At 27.8% G+C, this 19,921-nt stretch overlaps 4 protein-coding genes across 9 annotated transcripts; 3 read left to right on the top strand and 1 right to left on the bottom strand.

The window, feature by feature from the left end:
- Positions 1-813: 813 nt before the first annotated feature.
- LOC103575033 (palmitoyltransferase ZDHHC3-A) lies at positions 814-3,526 on the bottom strand. The gene is made up of 4 exons (XM_014444903.2): positions 2,798-3,526; positions 2,439-2,720; positions 1,599-1,757; positions 814-1,429 (listed from the first exon to the last, which is right to left on the bottom strand). The coding sequence occupies exons 1-4, from the start codon at positions 2,908-2,910 to the stop codon at positions 1,147-1,149; spliced, it is 837 nt and encodes a 278-aa protein (XP_014300389.1). The 5' UTR covers positions 2,911-3,526; the 3' UTR covers positions 814-1,146.
- Positions 3,527-4,342: 816 nt separating this feature from the next.
- On the top strand, positions 4,343-10,534 carry LOC103575034 (3'-5' RNA helicase YTHDC2). Of its 2 annotated transcripts, none has more exons than XM_008554648.2 (5): positions 4,343-4,772; positions 4,858-5,076; positions 5,703-5,896; positions 6,292-9,347; positions 9,952-10,534. In XM_008554648.2, the coding sequence occupies exons 2-5, from the start codon at positions 4,880-4,882 to the stop codon at positions 9,964-9,966; spliced, it is 3,462 nt and encodes a 1,153-aa protein (XP_008552870.1). In that variant the 5' UTR covers positions 4,343-4,772; positions 4,858-4,879; the 3' UTR covers positions 9,967-10,534. The 2 variants fall into 2 exon arrangements, with proteins under 2 accessions (XP_008552870.1, XP_008552869.1); XM_008554647.2 differs by having other exon boundaries at positions 4,344-4,772; positions 6,289-9,347.
- A 1,395-nt stretch (positions 10,535-11,929) lies between these two features.
- Positions 11,930-16,026, top strand: LOC103575035 (dipeptidase 1). 4 transcript variants are annotated; one of them, XM_053737772.1, is made up of 10 exons: positions 11,930-12,030; positions 12,938-13,070; positions 13,569-13,731; positions 13,806-14,089; positions 14,162-14,219; positions 14,736-14,912; positions 15,175-15,265; positions 15,336-15,411; positions 15,476-15,742; positions 15,815-15,924. In XM_053737772.1, exons 2-10 carry the CDS (start codon positions 12,943-12,945, stop codon positions 15,831-15,833), a joined length of 1,263 nt encoding a protein of 420 aa, XP_053593747.1. In that variant the 5' UTR covers positions 11,930-12,030; positions 12,938-12,942; the 3' UTR covers positions 15,834-15,924. The 4 variants fall into 4 exon arrangements, with proteins under 4 accessions (XP_053593747.1, XP_053593807.1, XP_008552872.1 ...); XM_053737832.1 differs by lacking the exon at positions 11,930-12,030 and adding an exon at positions 12,402-12,527 and having other exon boundaries at positions 12,992-13,070; XM_008554650.3 differs by lacking the exons at positions 11,930-12,030; positions 15,815-15,924 and adding exons at positions 12,403-12,527; positions 15,938-16,026.
- A 182-nt stretch (positions 16,027-16,208) lies between these two features.
- On the top strand, positions 16,209-19,898 carry LOC103575055 (lipase member I). 2 transcript variants are annotated; one of them, XM_014444939.2, is made up of 7 exons: positions 16,209-16,289; positions 17,944-18,040; positions 18,141-18,292; positions 18,440-18,682; positions 19,043-19,246; positions 19,370-19,529; positions 19,606-19,898. In XM_014444939.2, the coding sequence occupies exons 2-7, from the start codon at positions 17,946-17,948 to the stop codon at positions 19,661-19,663; spliced, it is 912 nt and encodes a 303-aa protein (XP_014300425.1). In that variant the 5' UTR covers positions 16,209-16,289; positions 17,944-17,945; the 3' UTR covers positions 19,664-19,898. The 2 variants fall into 2 exon arrangements, with proteins under 2 accessions (XP_014300425.1, XP_008552895.1); XM_008554673.3 differs by lacking the exon at positions 16,209-16,289 and adding an exon at positions 16,306-16,632.
- The last annotated feature ends 23 nt before the right edge of the window (positions 19,899-19,921 follow it).

Genomic DNA, 19,921 nt, shown 5'->3' with positions numbered 1-19,921 from the left:
TAATAAACAATTAAATCTCAGTAAAATAAACAATTATGATTTGTATTTAAAATTTAAAAAATTAACAAATATTCACGTAGACTTTTAAAAAATAATAATAAATAAATTTATTATTAATGTGATATTTTTAATAATTATTTAAAGATTATGAATATCTTATATAATTAAATAAAAAAAATTTATCATAGACTTAATGATGATTAAATGAATTTTCAAATGTTTTACAATACTTTAAAGCACGTAGACACACTTAAGGTAATGAATTTATATACAGATGTGATATAGTTTAATAAATATAAGCAAAATTTAATAGAATAGTTATATATAAATAATAATAATAACAAAGCTAGTATAGATAAAGGCCGTCCATCAGATATGTGATTAAATTTGATCAAAGTAGATCATATTTGCTGATTCAAAAAATCAACGGAAGAATATTAACACTTTAATAATAATAATTAATTGACATTAAGCTCAGATATAAATATTATTTGTTAATATAAATTATCAGTACTTATTAAATAAATACATATTGATATTAATGTTAACGTTATATATAATTATGTACCTAAAGATCGGAACGTTTTTCGTGGAAAAAAAATGAGAAGTAAAAAAAAATTTAATGATACTGAAGTTAACTAACGTCTAATAATTTTTGAATTGTTTCTTAAAACAGTAAATTATAAAAAAAAAAATATTTGAAAAAATTGCACCTATAGTTTATTAAATTTCCTACATGTGCATTTTTTAGTTTTTATTTGTTGTAATTTATTTGATGAAAAAAAAAAATACGAAAATTTTTAATTGTCTGTCAACTTCAGGATCATAATTTTAGCTAACGTCTAATAATTTTTATATTTTTTTTTGAAAACAAATTATAAAAAAAAAAAATTCAAATCATTAAACCAATAGTTTTTTCAATTTTCTACACGTGCATATTTTTAGATTTTTTTTTTGTAATTAATTAGTTGGAAAAAAACATTCGAAAATTTTTCGTACAGGTCTAGTGTGTCAGCCAAAATAGCAGGCCACTTCCAACTACTTGAGTAGTCAAATTACTTAAATTTTAATCATTTTCGTTGGGGGAAAAACGTTCCGATCTTTGGGCATATGTATAATTAGGAGATAAATAAATTAAAAGCGGAATTATACTTCGTGATCAAGCAAACGATCATCACGACGGAATGTGTAACGTGGTGGATTGTGACAGGGAAAGAGCCATAAAATAGGATGGCTTTTACCACAGACTTGGGAGAGGAGTGTTATCGCTCGACGTGATTTCGGATGATGGTGGTAGTGATTGTGTCCACCTTGAAGACGTTCGATGGCGGTTTCATCTCCAAGTATCGCTTGGAACTGGTCTACTAGTATCGCCACCACGAACATTCCGAATAATGCTGACTCCAGGACCAGTATTACGCAATGCAAACTATTAATTATAATTAGATATATTTTAAATTATTGAACTATCAATTATTGGAATATTCTTTACTAAATAAAAGTTGTAAAAAAAATGTATTTGATCAAAAAAATACTTTCATTACATTCATAAATTTATCATTAGTAATTGTAATCAATTATTCAATTTATACACTTACATTCTACTTTGTTTTATGGTTACATCAGTACTACATTCCGGACAATCGGTAACCCATGATACAATTACCAATGAAATTGCATAAATAGCAAGTACGCCGACGTACACCAAAAATTGAATAAAATACTTTTGATTACGTTCACCTACACAATTATTTATCCTGTAACAAATAAATTTTTATTTAATAATCCATAGGAGTTTATGGATTTATATAAGAATCCATGTAAGAAACCATTGGTATCTGGATTCCCATATGGGAAATTGTGGGATTTCCAGTAGGAACTTCATATAGGAAACTGGGTACCGGGATTCCCATATAGGAACTTGACATAAGAACTAGAATATATGGATTTCTTTGTGGAAAATTCATATAAGAATCTGGGTTTCTATGTAAGTAATTTCTATAGAATCTGCGGTATCTGGATTTCTATGTCTATCGTCTATTGATACGCGCATATGAATAAAAGAACAGATTAATATTCATTGGCAGGATATTTTTTTTTCATCAATTTGTTTGTATCAACATGAGGCTTTTTGTTAATTTTCCTAATTCCTAATCCACGCAAGATTCCCATATGAATTTTGACATGGTGCAGATTCCCATGGGAAGTCATCGTAAAAATCCACATGGGAATCCATAATAGATTCCCATATGGATTTGGCATGGTATGGATTCCCATAGGAACCCATGTGCGAATCTATATCAGCATCTATGCTATTCCTATAGAAAACCATACAGAAATCCATCCGAAAACGTCATGTGGGAATCCATAGGAATCTACGCTGATTTCCTCATGGATTTTTTTGCTGGTATTAAAAATATACCCAAAAAAACCATTACCAAGGACAGTGATGATCCATTCTACGTATACATCTTTCACAAATTCTACAATGATGAGCTCTAGGTGGCCGATAAGTTTCACACCTCGTGCATACACTCCAATCATCTCTTTCCTCGCAATCATCGCTTGCTCCAGAACCACCAGTATGTATGTCTGAAAAATCCATCCTCGTTTGTGGTAAAGGTACAACACCCGGGTCACTACATATCGCTTTTAAATGCGACATCATCAATAGCAATAGTATTGTATTAAACGAAACTACATGGAACGGACCCCATAAACTGAAAAATAATTATTGCCATAAATAAAATTAGTAAATTACTGATAAATAAAATTAAAAAGTATGTTAAGAAAGTACCTATCCTGCATCGTATGTAAAATAATCCATCTTATAACAACATAGTCAGCATAAAAAACTGCGACATATGTAACTAAAATGCAAACTATTCCACATGGGTCTTTTACAAACATTTTTTAAATTTACCAAAAACAATTAAAAAATAAATTAATTGTTTTATTTTTTACAAATTCATCACCACAAAATCATTTTATAATTTTGTTCTGTGATTAATTATTTATTTAAAAATAATCATTGCGAAAATTAATTCTTTATAAATAAACTGACATAAATTATTTAATAAAACTATATTTTTTTTTTCATATATTATGACGTAGGAATTATCATTTTATTGATTTAACGAAGTGAAATAAATAATTCAAGGTTGTTTAATAATAACAACATTGATAAAAAATATAAATCGATTTAAAAAATGAAAGTTTAATATTTATGTAAACAAAAGTTATTTTTACTTAAAAGGAATTATTTATGTAATGATTATATTGTTAAAATAATTAAATAATAATATGATGACTTGGTTAAGTGATATCACTTTGTAGTAATTTTTGGTTATTTGAAATAAGTTTTATCTTATCACTTTTGATAAATATGATATTTTCGATTGACGTGTAATTGTTAGTTACTATTGTTAGTTGACAATTGACATATGGCTTCGGCTTATTATTTTTTTATTTTTTTTCACAACAAAAAATACACATACACATTTTATTTTTTTTTTTACAATTCATGTTTTTATTTCACTAATTTAACTTCAAGTATTTAAAGTTAGTTTTTAAATTTATTGCCAGATGTCAGAACTGTCTAAAATTTTATAATTTGAAGTGAGCTGACGTTTGATAATTTTTTATTTTCTAATAATTAAATGATAGAAAAATGAAAATATTTTTCAAAATTGCATGAGTGCGAATGTAGCAAACATAAGGCAATTTTTAAATTTTAAATAAATCAACTACAATAATCGAATTTTGAAAAATGCGCGCGTGAATTTTCCATGATATAAACACGCAATTTTACGATTTGTTCAACGTGAATTTTATTTATTTTTTCAAAAATTTCAAAATTCAATTTTAATTTATTAAGTTATTTCGAATTTATACATTGTCTCATGTCTGCTACATTCATGTCAATGTCAAACTCATAGAGAATAAGATAACAAAAAGTCTGTTGGAAGACGATTGAGTAAATATTTTTTTAGTTTATTCTGTCAGTGTCTATCTAAACAATTCACACTTCGTTCCATGATTGCAAGACAAATCTTTGAGCGCCATATGTTTCAATTATTATCTGTGTCTGGACCATAAAAATTTATATATATGTATAAATATAAATATAAATGCAAATATATATTCATATATACAAATATATATTCAAAATAATTTATTAATTATATATTTTTTGTTGTTTTATTTCTATGAGTATTATTTTTAAATATGAGTATTAATTCGGCAATATATTTGAAATAGCCGCCAAGAATTTATTGTATATATCACATATGGCGCTGCAACTCATACATTACCGTCATTAGAATTGAAAATACCCTGCGCATAAATATATTGCAAATAATAGTGTAATTTAACGTAAGACACTATTTTAATTAAAACGAATTTTAAATCCACAGATAATCTAGTCATATATCACAGCTACGGGAAAAATTATTTATTTGTAAAATTGTTCCCTGAGTTTTATTAAATTCACGGGTTCTAAAAAATTTTATCCCGTATCGTGTATGTACAGACACTACTGTTTATTATGATTATTATTGTTATTAATTGAACTCAACTAAAACAGTTTCCCAGTAAATATATCAGTTAAAAATTCTACGAAATGCTTAAACTTCAACGGTTACTATAATGTCTACCTTACATTTTTTAATATATTTTTTTGCTTACGATTAAAAAATAATTTTAAAACAAACATTAAATTTATTTTATTGGTATACATTTTAAATTTAAATATTTTTATTTTCTTCGGTTAGGTAACTACATTATTATTTAATAATACTTATTAATAATCATAAACTTGTAGACGATTAAATAATTTATTGACTTTTATGGTTACAGATTTTTAAATAACTGAAAAAAAATGCCGAGACGTAAAAACAATCATTGGAAACCGGTGATAGGTGAAGACACACGTATTGCTGTCAACTTGTGTGTCAAAAAATTAATTGAATCGCCAGATTTAAAGGAACTGGAGTTTCCATCATCATATACTGCTGAAGAAAGAGCTTATATTCATAGTTTAGTACAAGAATTAGGTCTTAAATCTAAAAGTCGTGGGTAATTATTGTCAATTATTATTTCTACTGTCAAGTATTTAGTCATGTTGATAAACATTACATCAAGATAATTAATGTTGTCATTATAATTAATTATTATGATGATCAAGAAGTGATGATTTCGTTTTCAATGTCAAATAATTTTTTGGACGGCTGATATTATTTTTATTGTGCTGCTTACTTAAATGGAGTACCAAGATATCTTGGCGGTTAAAAGTCAAGTTGATAATTTCTAAAAAAAACTTTCTCTTTATCTTTATAATGACAATATTCTTGATCTTGAAATTATAAATACAAATTATTGTAAAATATTTCCTTTTGGATAATTTGATGCTAAAAATAGCAGACATAAAATTTTTTAATTTTTACAAACGTTACTTATTAGTAAAGTACAGGTTTTAGGTAACGCACAAAAAAATATTTTGCACAAGTGCATTTTTTTCAACCTTTTTTTTATAATCGTAGACTAACTTCACTATCATAACTTTTATAAGGTTTATTTATGAGTATTTTCTTTGTTTATTTAAAAGAAATAAATTTTTTTAATGTCTACTTTCAGCATCATTTGAACAATCAGTTCATTAAATATATAAATAATAAATTTTAATAAAACATTTTTTATTATAGAAAAGGAGCAAATCGTTTTCTGACAGTATATAAAAGAGAGGGCTCAACAATAATACAGTCAGATCCAGTGCTGAGAATTCAAAAAACATCGAAACAAGGAATATTAAATTTAATACAAAAATTTCCGATCAATAGCAAAGAACGTCAAGATTTATTGCCGCCAACTGAACGTGAACGGACTATTGATAATGAAGGTAAAATAACATTTTTTATTAGCCCTTTAATAATCACTTAGGTTTTTCCAAACATGCCCCAGTTTTCGGAGCAACAGAAATTTCAATAAATTTAAGGTCTCATAATTCAAAATTTAATAACTTGGTTTTATAATTATCAGTTTAAAAATTCCCATAAATTTTTTTTATCAGAATTAATCAGAAATTAGCATCAGAAGTTCGGTACTTTTGGGTTTTCAAATTTTTTTTATAATTTTAAGTTGTTCAGAAAAAAATTTTGGAATTATTCAAGACTACGAATTTTAAAAGTTCCGAATTATCCGAAAATTCACGAATAATTCGAAAACGTAAATAATTCACACACCCCCATGTAATATTTAGCAGCCATATAAATGTTTATCAATTTATTACAGTAGTTGTAAATGCAAAAGCAATGGGACGTTTAAACAACAGTATCCCTCAAGTACCTCAACTTCGTACCAACCAAGAGCTGATTAATTTTCGTAAAAATTTACCAGTTTACAACTCCCGTGATAAAATAATCGACGCTTTGTCATCAAGTCAAGTAGTAATAATAGCAGGGGAAACTGGTTCCGGTAAAACAACACAAGTTCCGCAATATATATTAGAAAATTGTCAGCAGCGCAATCAAGTATGCCGGATTATTTGTACGCAGCCACGACGTTTGTCAGCAGTATCAATTGCTGAGCGCGTTGCTTATGAGCGTGATGAGAAAATCGGCCAGACATTCGGTTATCAAATACGATTAGAAAGCCGTGTCGCGCCTAGAACACTGTTAACTTACTGTACAAATGGTGTTTTATTGCGAACACTGATGGGTGGTGACTCAGCCCTGGCTACAGTAACTCATATTATTGTTGACGAAGTACACGAACGTGATAGATTCTGTGATTTCTTACTTATAGCTTTAAAAGATGCTTTAGTTAAATATCGATCACTTAAACTAGTACTTATGAGCGCGACAATGGACACTAATATATTTGTTAAATACTTCAATCAATGCACTGTGATAAACATTAGCGGTAGGAGTTTTGATGTCGACACATATTACTTGCAAGATATTTTAAAAATAACCGGTTATATGACCAAAGAAATGACGTCCAAGCGTAAAGAGTTGATACACAAAAAAGACCAGCGTAAAATATTGGAATCATGGACCCAGTGTCCGCCTCAGCAGACCAGTGGCCGTCTTTTTAACAACAAGGGTGTTATGCCCTCGCCTATTTTAGGTCAGCAAAGCGAGCAAGTGTCTGAGAAAATAGAATTAGAGCCTTGGTTGGCTGAAGAAATGGACAAAAGTATTTCCGATGCATGGCTCAGTGGTGGAGAAGACAATTTTACTCAGTTACTTCATTTAATTTTGTCGGAAAATATTTCCGTTGATTATCAGCACTCAATAACGCGGGTTACTCCGCTGATGGTCGCCGCAGGACGTGGGTCTATCAACACAACCGAACAATTATTGAATCTCGGTGCTAATTTGACAATACGCGCAAGTAATGAGTGGACTGCATTAGACTGGGCGCGTAAAATGAACCAGGTCGAGTGCGCGGAACTGATAGAAGCTTATATGAAAACTTACGACTACAGTCTCGATGAACGGGACACTGGACAAGACGCTCCGCTGACTGAAGAAGAAAAATTGATCCTTGATATTTATCACAACACATTCAATGATGACAATGTCGATTATAATCTCCTGCTACTTCTCATTCTTCATATTCATACTTCAATGCCCAGTGGATCTATTCTCGTATTTTTACCCGGCTACGATGACATCGTAACAATGCGGGAAAAAATAACGACCGAAGAAAAACGTTTGTCTGCAGGCTTACGAATAACTTTATTTGTTTTACATTCGAACATGCAGATGAGCGACCAGAAACGTCTGTTCCGACCTTGTCCACCGGGAACACGTAAAATAATTCTCGCGACAAATATCGCTGAGACTAGTATCACTATTGACGACGTAGTCTACGTCATAGACTCAGGAAAAGTTAAAGAAAAATCATTTGACGCAATAAGTAACGTGTGTACTCTTAAATCAAACTGGATATCACAGGCCTGTGCTAAGCAACGCAAAGGACGGGCCGGAAGATGTCAGAATGGTATTTGCTATCGTCTTTACTCAACGATTCGCTACAACAGCATGCAGCCATACCAGACACCTGAGATTCTCCGCCTGCCGCTCCAAGAGTTATGTCTGTTTACAAAACATTTGGCTCCGGGTAACACTCCGATTGCTGAGTTCCTTGAAAGAGCTCTGGAGCCACCTTCTAACATGATAACACGCAATGCCGTCCAGTTGCTCAAGTCCATTGACGCCTTAGACGCATGGGAAGATCTTACTGAACTTGGTACCCATCTTCTGGATCTACCAGTTGAGCCACGACTTGGTAAAATGCTGCTTTACGCGGTGGTACTCAAGTGTTTGGATCCAATTTTGACAATAGTCTGTAGTCTTGCTTACAAAGATCCATTTGTGCTGCCGCACCAGCCGTGTCAGAAGCGAGCTGCTACAGCAGTACGTAAAAAATTTTCAGCTGATACATACAGCGATCATATGGCAGTACTGCGAGCATTCCAAGCCTGGCAACAAGCCCGCGCCAGTGGCTGGGAACGTCAGTTTTGTGAAAAAAATTTTATATCATCGGCTGTTATGGAAATGATTGTTGGTATGAGAACACAAATGTTGGGACAATTACGTGCTTCGGGTTTCGTTCGTGCACGTGGTACTGGTGACATACGTGATATAAATCTCAATTCGGAAAATTGGGCTGTTGTTAAAGCAGCATTAACTGCTGGATTGTATCCGAACTTGATAAGAGTCGATCGCGAGTATGGACAATTGAGAACACAGAAAGAATCTAAAGTATTTTTACATCCATCCTCTACTTTGAGAGATTTTTCAAAGTCTGCGAGAACAACTTCTGCGCAATCACATGCCGCTGGAGTCACGGGATTACCCTCTGATTGGCTGGTTTATGAAGAAATGAGCCGCTCGGGAAGATTCTGTCATGTAAAAACTGTTACTCTAGTCAATCCGGTGACAATCGCATTGTTCAGCGGACCAGCGCGACTGCCTATGGACCTTATTTATGACACGGAAACTGTACCTGAAAGTGAGTCGGACTCAGAGGCTGAGGACAGCCGCGAAGGAATGACTATTTTGAGGCTCGACGATTGGATTGCATTGAAAGTAGACTATGATACTGCTAAGCTGGTTCTTTATTTGAGGCAAAAGTGGAACGCGTTGTTCTTGAGAAGAATGAAAACGCCGAACAAAAATATGACACAGCTAGATGAGTTAGTGATAAAAAGTATTGTCTCGATCATCAGCAATGAGGAACACGCTTGCGATCTTCAACAACCAACGGGAATTGGTCAGCGCCCGAGACCGCTTATCGTTGACTACTATCCTGCTAATGCTCGTAGAACTGATGAAGATGACGTAAGTTTTCTTTGATATTTTTTTTTAATTTATTTGGGATGTGCTAATAATTTTAGCTTATAAATTATTTGTATCCGATCTAATTAAAATTAATGATCGATTAAAATAATTAAAATTTTCGACAAATTTATATTTAAAGTAATTATTTATTTTGCACACCTCGAACGCGAAGCAGAGAGATAATTCTCTATTGTCACCAAATTTTAATTTTAAATTCATGAGTTTCATAAAAAATTTTTTAAAATCGAAATCAATTAAATTCAACAATACGAGAGAAAAATTTTTTTTATAAAAAATCCATTTTTTATCCGACATTAATTTATCAAAAATTTTAAAAGAAATTCTTCTTTGACTGAAGAAATTAAAATCTCTTTTAAAATAATTATTTTTCTCTCTGTAAAAAAATTCAAAAGTGCAATCTATCATCGAAATTATTTATTATCGTTCGGCAGATTATAGTTTTGCATTTAATGAATAAAAAAAAAAATTTAATCGCATAATTTTAAGTTACTAATTATTCGATTTAATTGAAATGCTAATTAGCACCTCCCTAATTTTTTAATTAATAAATAATCATAAACAATTTTTTATTATATTGTTGCAGAAATTCCTGAATTAATATAAAAATAGATAAATCTACTCTTTTATACTCGATAGACATCTACTTCTGCTCGTGATAGTTAAACTTATTATTTTTTTTTTCATTACTTTTTACAAATGAATATATTTTGAGAACAGTAGTTTGTAATTAAATTATATACGTACACGGAGCTTTAAGTTACTGGTTTTAATACTCAGTCATAATAATAATAACGATTAATGACTATAAGTTGCAGTATTATACACTATAAGTTTGATAAAAGAGGTAATTTAATTGTTTATCTTTTTATTGCAATGTCTTTAGATTTATTACTACTTTTATTTGCAGTCAATATTTATATTTTTTTTTTTCTAAGAGATTCATTCTATTAAATATTTTATACTTCAATGTAAATTACTTGGAGTAATTTAATAATTTTAAATAAGTTTAATTAATCTGAATAGTCATTATTTTTTTTTATTTTGAAATTTATATTCTGTAATAATTTGTAGCATCTCGAGACTGCGTGTCCTTAATATCTAACATTATTATTATTATTGTTATTTTTGGACAGTTGATCAACAATTCCACCGTTTTTTTTTTTTTTGTTAATTTGTTTCGGTTTTAATTTCTCTTCTAACCAAAAGTCAAAATATTATTGTTATTTTTTTTCAATTAAAATTTTTATTGAATTATTTTTTCAAATAAAAAAAAATTGTTCATATGTACTTAAGGAAAAAAAAATAATTTTAGTGTACATGATAAATAACTGTATTTATTGTATTTAAATAAATAAAGTTGTTCAGTTAAATTTATTGTTTTATTATTAAAAAAAAAAATTATATATCTTTTAAATTATAATACCCATAAAGTAATTTATTTAATCCAACCAGTTTTACCGCGGGTTCACGGAAATCGTAGATGTAGAATCGTAATTACTGTTTGGGAATTATAATTTGGACTCTTACTGGTTTTAAAATATTAGTGTAGTTGATTTTATGTATTCCAATACTTTTTAATAATTTATTTAAATTTTAATCTACGAAAAAAAAAAATTATATTTACACTAATAAATTTTTAATTCAAGTATTTATTTTCTTAAAAATAACTTGAAGATCTAAAGAAGTATAAATTTTTAATAAATTGATATTGGCTTCGTCAACCATTCAATCACTCATAAATAGTATATTACACACCGAGAGAAGAAAGGAGGACTTTTTAACCCGCGTGTACAATATTATCATTTCTCGATCAATCAATCCATTGAAAAGTTATTGGAGCTTGAAGTCAAATTTTCAGTAAATTTCGAGATCTTTTTACTTTTCCAGCGAAACTATCAGGGTTATCACAAAATGTCATAAGATCTTTTTTGTAGAGAATTTTATTCCCTACAAATTACTTCAAATAAATTTTTTTCAAATTCCGCATTATTTTCTAATTATTTCCATTTTAATGTCAAGCTTTTAAAAAAAGTTGTGTTCTGATCGATTTCACGAGTTTGACATTAAAATGAAAATAACTAGAAAGTTATGCGGAATTTTGAAAAATTTTATCAGAGGTAATTTGTAGGGAATAAAATTCTCTACAAAAAAGATCTCATGACATTTTGTGATAACTCTGATAGTTTCGCTGGAAAAGTTAAAAGATCTCGAAATTTACTGAAAATTTGACTTTAAGCTCCAATAACCAACAGATGAATTGATCGAAAAATGAGCAAACACTTTTTTTTAATTTAACGGGTACCCCGTGTTGCCTCTTCACCCTCTCCCTAATTAGAATCACCAACAATATTTAAATTTGAAAGTTGTAATTTAATTTTGGCGCGTTATTTAAATAAATCGATAAATCTTTTAATTTGAATATTTAAATAAACTTTATAAATGCGATTAAATTTAATAGATACTTAAGCATGTAGACAAGAGATAAATCAATTGTAATAAATTAGTTCACAAGTTGATAATATAATAATACAACAGAAGAGATAGATAGAGTAATTCAACATAATGAACACGCGGTTGTTAGATAACGGTTGTGTCCAGTAACACTGATAAATTTTATAAATCCATAATTTTATTTTGCATACTGAATTATTTTATTTAACTGGTGAGTATTGCAATTTATTTTATTTTATTATATACATTTTGCATTTAAATAATTTCATAATCAATCAATCGAAAAATTTGTGATATACTTGTATCAAATTTTTGTTACTTATGAGATTATGTTAGGAAATTTAAAAAAAATAAATGTAAGACATTTTAATGTTGATACAATACTTTGTTGAGTATTCGTTTTTTAATAATACCGACAATCGTGAGAATTAAGTCCGATTTGTTAGATCACACAAGTGACTTGCATCATTATTTATCAAGATATATAAAATACTTGCTTTATTATTATTTTCATTTTAGTTCGTGTATAGTTATTATTTAAATGTCATTTTATATTTTTTTTTTTTTTTGTAAAAATAGATTATTTAATTTTTTAAGTGACAAAATATTTAATCTTCAGTCATAGTTTTTATTTAGTGGTTTGTTGTAATATAAATTGAATGAAATTTATAGTTTACTGGAATTTAATTAAAAATATTTAAATAATGAGTAAATATAATATTTTGTTTTTGAATTATAATTTATATTAAGTTTAGATATAAAAAATTTGAATTTGAATTTTTGGCGGTTTTGATAATTTTATTTAAGTGGCGTAAATTCATCTGTAGGGACAATTTTGAACCCCATTTTGAAAAATTCTTTAATAAGTGATCTTTTTATAATCTACTAATATCCTAAATTTCATTAAATTTTCAACAGTAATTCCGAAACTGACAGTACCGTCTTGAAAGTATTTACCAAACATATAATTAAAAAAAAAAATTAATTTTTCTATCCTTGATCACCTTTTCCAGACTTAAATTTTACTGTTTGTGAAAAATATAACTATTCATAATTTAAAAATAATTTATAATTTAAATTTTTCTGTTCAATAATCAATAATATTTTTTTTAAAACAGAAAAAATGGTTTATATTAGTGTAGGAATATTTGGATTGGGATTTTTTATTTTAGTAATTGGAATATCAGTAGGATTAAGTGCAACTCCATTCAAGGGTAGTGACGTATTAAATTTCGCGCCATTAATTGACGGGTAAATAATTCAAAATCATTAAATAAATCGATGCTCTTTTTCTCAAACGAAGTGACCCATACTTGATGTCCTTACTACAATATTGGTCCATTAATTACCCTGGGGTATACCGGACCATGTCGGCCACCTGACGGAAAGTAAAAGAAACACATGCAAAAATTACCATGGCCATAGTAAAATTCTAAATAGTTACAGTAATATTTTATTTAACAGTTGTAAGTTTTACTATGTCATCTTCCGACAGATGGGCAACATGGTCTGGCATTACTATGACACCATAGCATTTCAAGCAAGAACAATTTTTTTGTATGGTAACTTTTACCATAAAGTATGTGAATCATTCCTTATATAACGGCATGAGAATTATTACTGTAATTTTATAGGAATTATTCCGATTCATATAGGAATGAAACCCATAAAACCCATAGACGTGTGAGATTTAGAGCCATCGAAATAATAAATAAAAATATTTATTATAAAAATAATAATAAATTACAGACACAATGATTTGCCATGGAATATTTATAGTAATTTAGCTAATAATTTAAGCGCTTTAAATTTCGATACTGATTTAAGAAATGATCCACTAATGGGTATTAAATCATGCAATAGTTGTTATACTGATCTTCCTCGTTTATCTGCTGGTAAAGTTGGTGGTCAAGTGAGTATTTTACATATTTATTAGAAATTAAAATTTATAAATTAATTAATATTTGTGATAAAAATTTATTTAAGTTTTGGGTGGCTTACACGTCTTGTGAATCGCAATATAAAGATGCTGTTCAGTTAACATTGAGACAAATTGATGTGATTAAAAGATTGATTAATAAGTATCCGTCTAAATTAGAATTTGTTACGGATTCTGGAGATATTGAGAGAGTGTGGAAAAATGGTAAAATAGCTTCGATGATTGGTATTGAAGGTGGGCATGCAATTGATTCAAGTCTTGCTGTTTTGAGACTTTATCATGAACTTGGAGTACGTTACATAACACTTACACACACTTGTAATACTCCATGGTCAGTAATAATAATAATAATTATTTTAAATCAGTAACCGAAATTTTTATTTTTTTAAATATAATTTTTTAGGGCTGACGCATCAACTGTTAATAATGCTTCTGTTTACAATCTTACATTATTTGGACAAGTATGAAAAATAATTTAAAACATTTCTTTATTTTATGATACAGTAAATATTCATAGTCAACTCAAAAATAATTCACTGAATAATTTTCTATTAAAGTTAAAAATTAATTTTAATTAAGAATAAATGTACATTCATGTGTCCTGTAGAGTGTCAAGAACGTGACTAATTTTTTTTTCTTTAATATTTTTTATTTGAATTTTAGTGAAATTTAAAATTAAATTTTATTAATGAAAATAAAAATTATCCCAATTACAAATTTTTTTGTCAGTACAGTCGAATCGCGTTATAAGTCCGGTTTGTATTTTTTTCTTTTAACCAGACTCGCGTTAATATGAGAGATGCACTAAGCGGACTTATAACGCGACTCGACTGTACTACAAAAATTATTTACTCATTTATTGACCCGCGAAAATAATTTATTTTCAAAATAATAACATTTTTTATTAAATAGATTACTTACTCTCTCTAATAATAATATCAGTGACAGTAAATATAAACTTTTTTTTGTTTTTTTAGGAAGTTATTAAAGAAATGAATAGATTAGGTATTATGATAGATTTATCTCATGTTTCTCATAACGTTATGCGAAATGTTTTAGCAGTAACACAAGCTCCAATTATTTTTTCCCACTCATCAGCATTTGAAATATGTAATCATTTTCGTAATGTACCAGACGATGTTCTTCATTTAGTTGTAAGTTTTAAAGTTTAAAATAAAATTTAACATTTATTGTCATACTTCCTCATAAAAATAATGTATTTCAAAAATATTCATAATCGTGAACTTCAAAATTTTTGACAATCCTGAAAATTCAGTTGCATTTTCAGAACTTTGAAAAAATCATCAACTGAATTGTCAAAAATTTTGAACTTTAATTTTATTAACCATTTTGGAGCATTTTTGATGTGAATTTTTTTTCGCGCGGGTTATTATAATTTAAAATTTTATTTTGTAGAAAAAAAACAACGGAGTTGTTATGGTTAATTTTTATAATTTATTTGTTAATTGTAATCGATCTAAAGAGACAACAGTTGATGATGTCATAGGTAAATAAATATATATTTAAAATAATATATCAAGGGTTATAATAATTTATATTCATATTTATTTATTTAGCACACATAAATCATATAAGAAACTTGATTGGAGTTGACCACGTGGGTATTGGAAGTGATTTTGACGGAGTTGATGAGTAAATAATTTATGACATTAATTTATTATTTAATTTTTTTTATTTAACTTCATTTTTTCCAAAGGACCCCAAAAGGTTTAGAAGACGTGTCCAAGTATCCAGAATTATTTGACAGACTCTACGAGCCCAAAGAAAACGCGCCAACTTGGACACGGTTAGATTTAGAAAAACTCGCGGGAAGAAATTTAATTCGAGTATTTGAAGACGTCGAAAAAATTCGCGATTCATTAAAATCTCAACTACCAAGTGATATGATGATCGATATTCATGACTTGGAAGTCGCGCAAAAAAATGAGAGATTAACTCCAGGAGCTTGTCAAACTGCAAATGAGTTAATATTAATTTTTTTTTTTAAATTATAAAAATAAATTCAATGTCTTTAATTATAAATTTTTAATTTCAGGTGGAAAAAAATTTTATAAATATTTTCTAATATTTATATATATTTATTACGTGTATTTTAAAAAAAGTTATCATTAAAAAATTAAAAAAAAATATTAAAATTTTTTTTTATGTTTATTCTTAGGTAACTGACTAAGTCAGTAGTTTTCCGTAACGAGGCAGTTAAAATAAAATAAAGAAAAAAAGTAAAAGCGTAAATAAATTTGATGATAAAAAAATAAATCCTTGATAAGACCATAAGTATTTTTCCAGTGATCTCGTGCCGAATGATTGAATTTAAATTGAATAATAATTTGCGCAATCACGAGGATCATTACTGACAATTCAAAACCGGAAGGTCAAATTGAGAAAGTGGAAGTATGAGCACGCGAGTTTAAATTTCCATTATGATTACTGTCGCGCTTCCTCATGACGATTGTTACGTTTTTTAGTGATCTAGTCTTTCGTAGATTTAATTTAAAATTTCTTAATTTAAAGTAAGAAAATGAAATTCTTTAAATATATATTTATATATTTAGTTATTTATGTTAATTATACATCTTTGGCAATGGATTTATTATTATATTCTTTCTTACTATTCCCTCACCTTGATACGCTATCCCGTATACCTGGAGTGGGTATAAGTATATATAAATGAGGGAAGTAATGTTTTATTTTAAGTTTTGAATTTCGTGACAAATGTTTACTTCTTTTAAGACAATTTTTCATTTTAAAGTCTAATAATTTAAATAAGTATGGATATTTTATATGTTCTGTTAGTAATTGGAGTTTTAATTGAGCCTATTGTTGCGCATAAATTTTTAAAACGATCAATATTCGGTTAGTGATTTTTTATTATATTTATCTTTAATTTCAATTTTATAAAGTGTGATCTTTATAATTACAGGGGGAAACTGGTCTGAGATACAGAAGAAATACAAAGAGAATATTTTTGTGATTTTTTTTTAAGAGTAGCTTCTTTATTAAAATTCTTAAAATTTGTGACATTATTAAGCATCATTCCAAGAATATTCTGATAAATTTTCAAAAAAAAATATTGAAAAATGAGCCAGTGGTATTGGGGAGAGACGAATCAGTTAAAAAAAAAATCTTCATGGCGTAGGCAGGATAACTCATGAGTGTCTCATCTGAAATCAAAAAACTAAAAGATTTCTTTAGTACATATCTTAGATTTGAACGAAGGATTTTTTTTTTCAATAACTACTTATTTTTTAATTAAACAAAAAGAGCGATTTTTGGGAAAAATCAGAGTTTTTTGATTGCGCCTCTACCAAAAATTCAAAAATGGATATTTTGTTTATTCCTTAGTTCAAATCCATCAAACTTATGTCCTAGAGAAATCTTTTTTGTTTATTGATTTCAGATAAAGCAGTCATGAGTTATCCTACCTACGGCATAGAGACTTTTTTTGTAACTCGTCTCTCCCTTCGACCACTGGCTTATTTTTCAATATTTTTTAATGAAAATTTAGCAGAATATTCTTGGAGTCATGCTTAATAATATCACAAATTTTCAGAGTTTTATTTAAAATGATACTCCGAAAAAAAAAATCATCAAATATGTTCTTTTTTTGTCTCAGACCAATTTCCCTTGAGAGAATAAGGAAAATTTAATCCGTTGTTTTTTTGTGATTAAATTAATGAAATTGTTTATTATTAGAAAAATCCCGACTTTTAAAAACAAAAAATGACTTTATATGATCATAAATTTTAATATATTTATTTTCTGAATACTTATAAATACATTTATGAAAAATTTCATTCAATTTTTTTTTTTTATAATATTCCCAAATTTTTTAATATTTTTAAATTGAACACCGATTTCGTTATCAATTAAAGAAAAAATATTTAAAAGAAAAATTACGAAAGAGAATTAGATGACAGTAATAAAAAAATTAGAGCGTGTGTTAATTCTTTTAAATATTCGATGATTATGTAATTAATAAGTTTGTCTTAATTGGCTTTGACGATAGTAAAAATTGAAAGAAAATCAATGATGAAATAATTCTATAAATAATTAAATTTAAAACATATGAAATAAATTCAAATGTGCTACTCTGGCAGTCATTCAGGGACTGCAGGTTACAAGGACTTTTATTTAACAATAGTGAAAATAATTTTTTTTTATTAGACATGCTTACGAACAATCGTGTTGACAATCAATTAAAATACATCTTAGAAGAAAATAATCATCTAATGGCAAAAATCAAAATAAAAATATATACTGGGTAATTATTTACACATTTTTTAATTACATTAAGAATTTAATAAACTTCTGTATTGATTAATAATATTTTTTATTAATTAATGATTATTAATGATTCATAGTTCATCAATTGAATCAGCAACGATCACTGATATTCCGATTAATGAACCTGACATAATTTATCAGAATATTGATAATAGCAAACCATTAGCAATGTATATTCATGGATATCGTGAACATCCGTCTAATGAAAGTATCCAAACTGTCATTGGAGGTAAAATAATTTTAAAAATTAATCTTATTCAATCATATCTCTGAAAATTTACATAAATTTAAATTATTTATTTAAATAAATAAAAAATCACCTGCTCTGCATTCACTTCGCAATTTAATTGATATTATTATTTTTATTTATTTTCAGCTTATTTAGACCGTGGCACGGATAATATACTTCTAGTAGACTGGAGTGATTTATCATTCGACAATTATATAATACTAATACAAAAAATAAAAGATATGGCAAGAATATTATCAGACACTATTAATAGTCTTGTTGAATTAGGATTAGATTTAGAAAATTTTCATCTCATCGGTCATTCGATGGGAGCACAAATGGCAGGATTTATTGGAAGATATACAAAGTATGAGCTACCTCGTATTACAGGTATTGTCAATAATATTTTTAAACTTGTAGGATGCATTAATAATATACTAGCAAGACTGATTAATGAGATTGTATTTTTTCATTGAATAATTTTTAATTCCAGTTAAAATATTTATTGAATTTTTTAAATTTCAAATCCTTGTTATAAAAACTAAAAATTTAAAAAAATAACCATTTTAGAAATAGCCCGTCTTTAATTTAAATAGCATTCAATAAATTTTTTTTTTAACTAATTAACAATTATTATTAACAAATTTTAATATTAAATAATTATTTAAACTAGTTTTTTTTAATTGAAGTGAAAAATAAAAATTATTAGAGCCACTAAAAATTTCTTATCTTCTAAATGGATTTTTATAGGATTAGATCCAGCATCCCCAGGATTTTATTATGCAAGAGCTGAGCATATAAACAATAAAAGTGCCCGATTCGTTGACATTTTGCATACTGACGGTGGTTTCTATGGTGCCTTGGATAATACTGGTACTGCTGATTTTTTTCCTAATGGAGGCAAGAGACCACAACCTGGCTGTCCGATTCTCGGAATACCATTAACTCCAACAGGTGATTTATTTATCATAATAATACTATTCATGTTAATGTATTAACAAAATCTAAAATATTATTATCACTTTTTTTTTCAAACAAATATAAAAACAAAAAAAAACAATTAATTAAATTATTTAGATTTATGTAACCACTGGAGATCATGGCGTATTTATGCTGAAAGTATCAAAAATATTTTTTCATTTCCTGCTGTCCAATGTTCGTCTTACCTCGATTATACAGAAGGTAGATGTGAAAAAAATCAAGTTATTTATTTCGGATACTCGACACCAACAAACGCGTAAGTCAAGAATCTTTTTATATTTATTGCACTCATAAATATTTAATCAGTAATCATCAATAAATTATTTTTTCAGACGTGGATCTTATTTTTTTAAAACAAATGATAAATCTCCTTATGGAAGAAGTTTATAAAGTTTTAATTTTTTAAAAACCGCAATCAAAAGACTAATCTTAGTATTTTTTACTTTTATTAAATATAAACAATATTTATTAATTAAGTAATCAATTAATTAAGTTATTTATTGTATTATTGGCAATACCCCCACCCGGTTTGTTGGGCGCCAATTTAATTTTTATCTCTATTTTTTTTTTCACTACGAATTTTATAGTTTACATTTACGAGCTATTAAAATAAAAACATATTTTAAAAATACTTCGTTTGTTTACTTC

This window comes from Microplitis demolitor, chromosome 1, assembly GCF_026212275.2.
Source record: "Microplitis demolitor isolate Queensland-Clemson2020A chromosome 1, iyMicDemo2.1a, whole genome shotgun sequence".
In the NCBI taxonomy this organism is placed as follows: Eukaryota; Metazoa; Arthropoda; class Insecta; order Hymenoptera; family Braconidae; genus Microplitis; species Microplitis demolitor.
Note: the sequence above shows the minus strand (reverse complement) of the source record. Positions and strands in the feature narration are given on the sequence as shown.

Bases quoted from the DNA above. Each gene is read 5' to 3' on its own strand.
- LOC103575033 (XM_014444903.2), bottom strand. From the start codon at position 2,910: ATGTTTGTAAAAGACCCATGTGGAATAGTTTGCATTTTAGTTACATAT. The intron at 1,758-2,438 runs GTAATGGTTTTT...TATTTGTTACAG, and splicing joins ATGGATCATCACTGTCCTTG to GATAAATAATTGTGTAGGTG. The intron at 1,430-1,598 runs GTAAGTGTATAA...TATAATTAATAG, and splicing joins ACCATAAAACAAAGTAGAAT to TTTGCATTGCGTAATACTGG.
- LOC103575034 (XM_008554647.2), top strand. From the start codon at position 4,880: ATGCCGAGACGTAAAAACAATCATTGGAAACCGGTGATAGGTGAAGAC. The intron at 5,077-5,702 runs GTAATTATTGTC...TTTTTATTATAG, and splicing joins CTTAAATCTAAAAGTCGTGG to AAAAGGAGCAAATCGTTTTC. The intron at 5,897-6,288 runs GTAAAATAACAT...AATTTATTACAG, and splicing joins ACGGACTATTGATAATGAAG to TAGTTGTAAATGCAAAAGCA.
- LOC103575035 (XM_008554649.2), top strand. The intron at 14,220-14,735 runs GTATGAAAAATA...TTGTTTTTTTAG, and splicing joins ATCTTACATTATTTGGACAA to GAAGTTATTAAAGAAATGAA. The intron at 15,266-15,335 runs GTAAATAAATAT...TTATTTATTTAG, and splicing joins AACAGTTGATGATGTCATAG to CACACATAAATCATATAAGA.
- LOC103575055 (XM_008554673.3), top strand. From the start codon at position 16,548: ATGGATATTTTATATGTTCTGTTAGTAATTGGAGTTTTAATTGAGCCT. The intron at 18,293-18,439 runs GTAAAATAATTT...ATTTATTTTCAG, and splicing joins TATCCAAACTGTCATTGGAG to CTTATTTAGACCGTGGCACG. The intron at 19,530-19,605 runs GTAAGTCAAGAA...TTATTTTTTCAG, and splicing joins TACTCGACACCAACAAACGC to ACGTGGATCTTATTTTTTTA.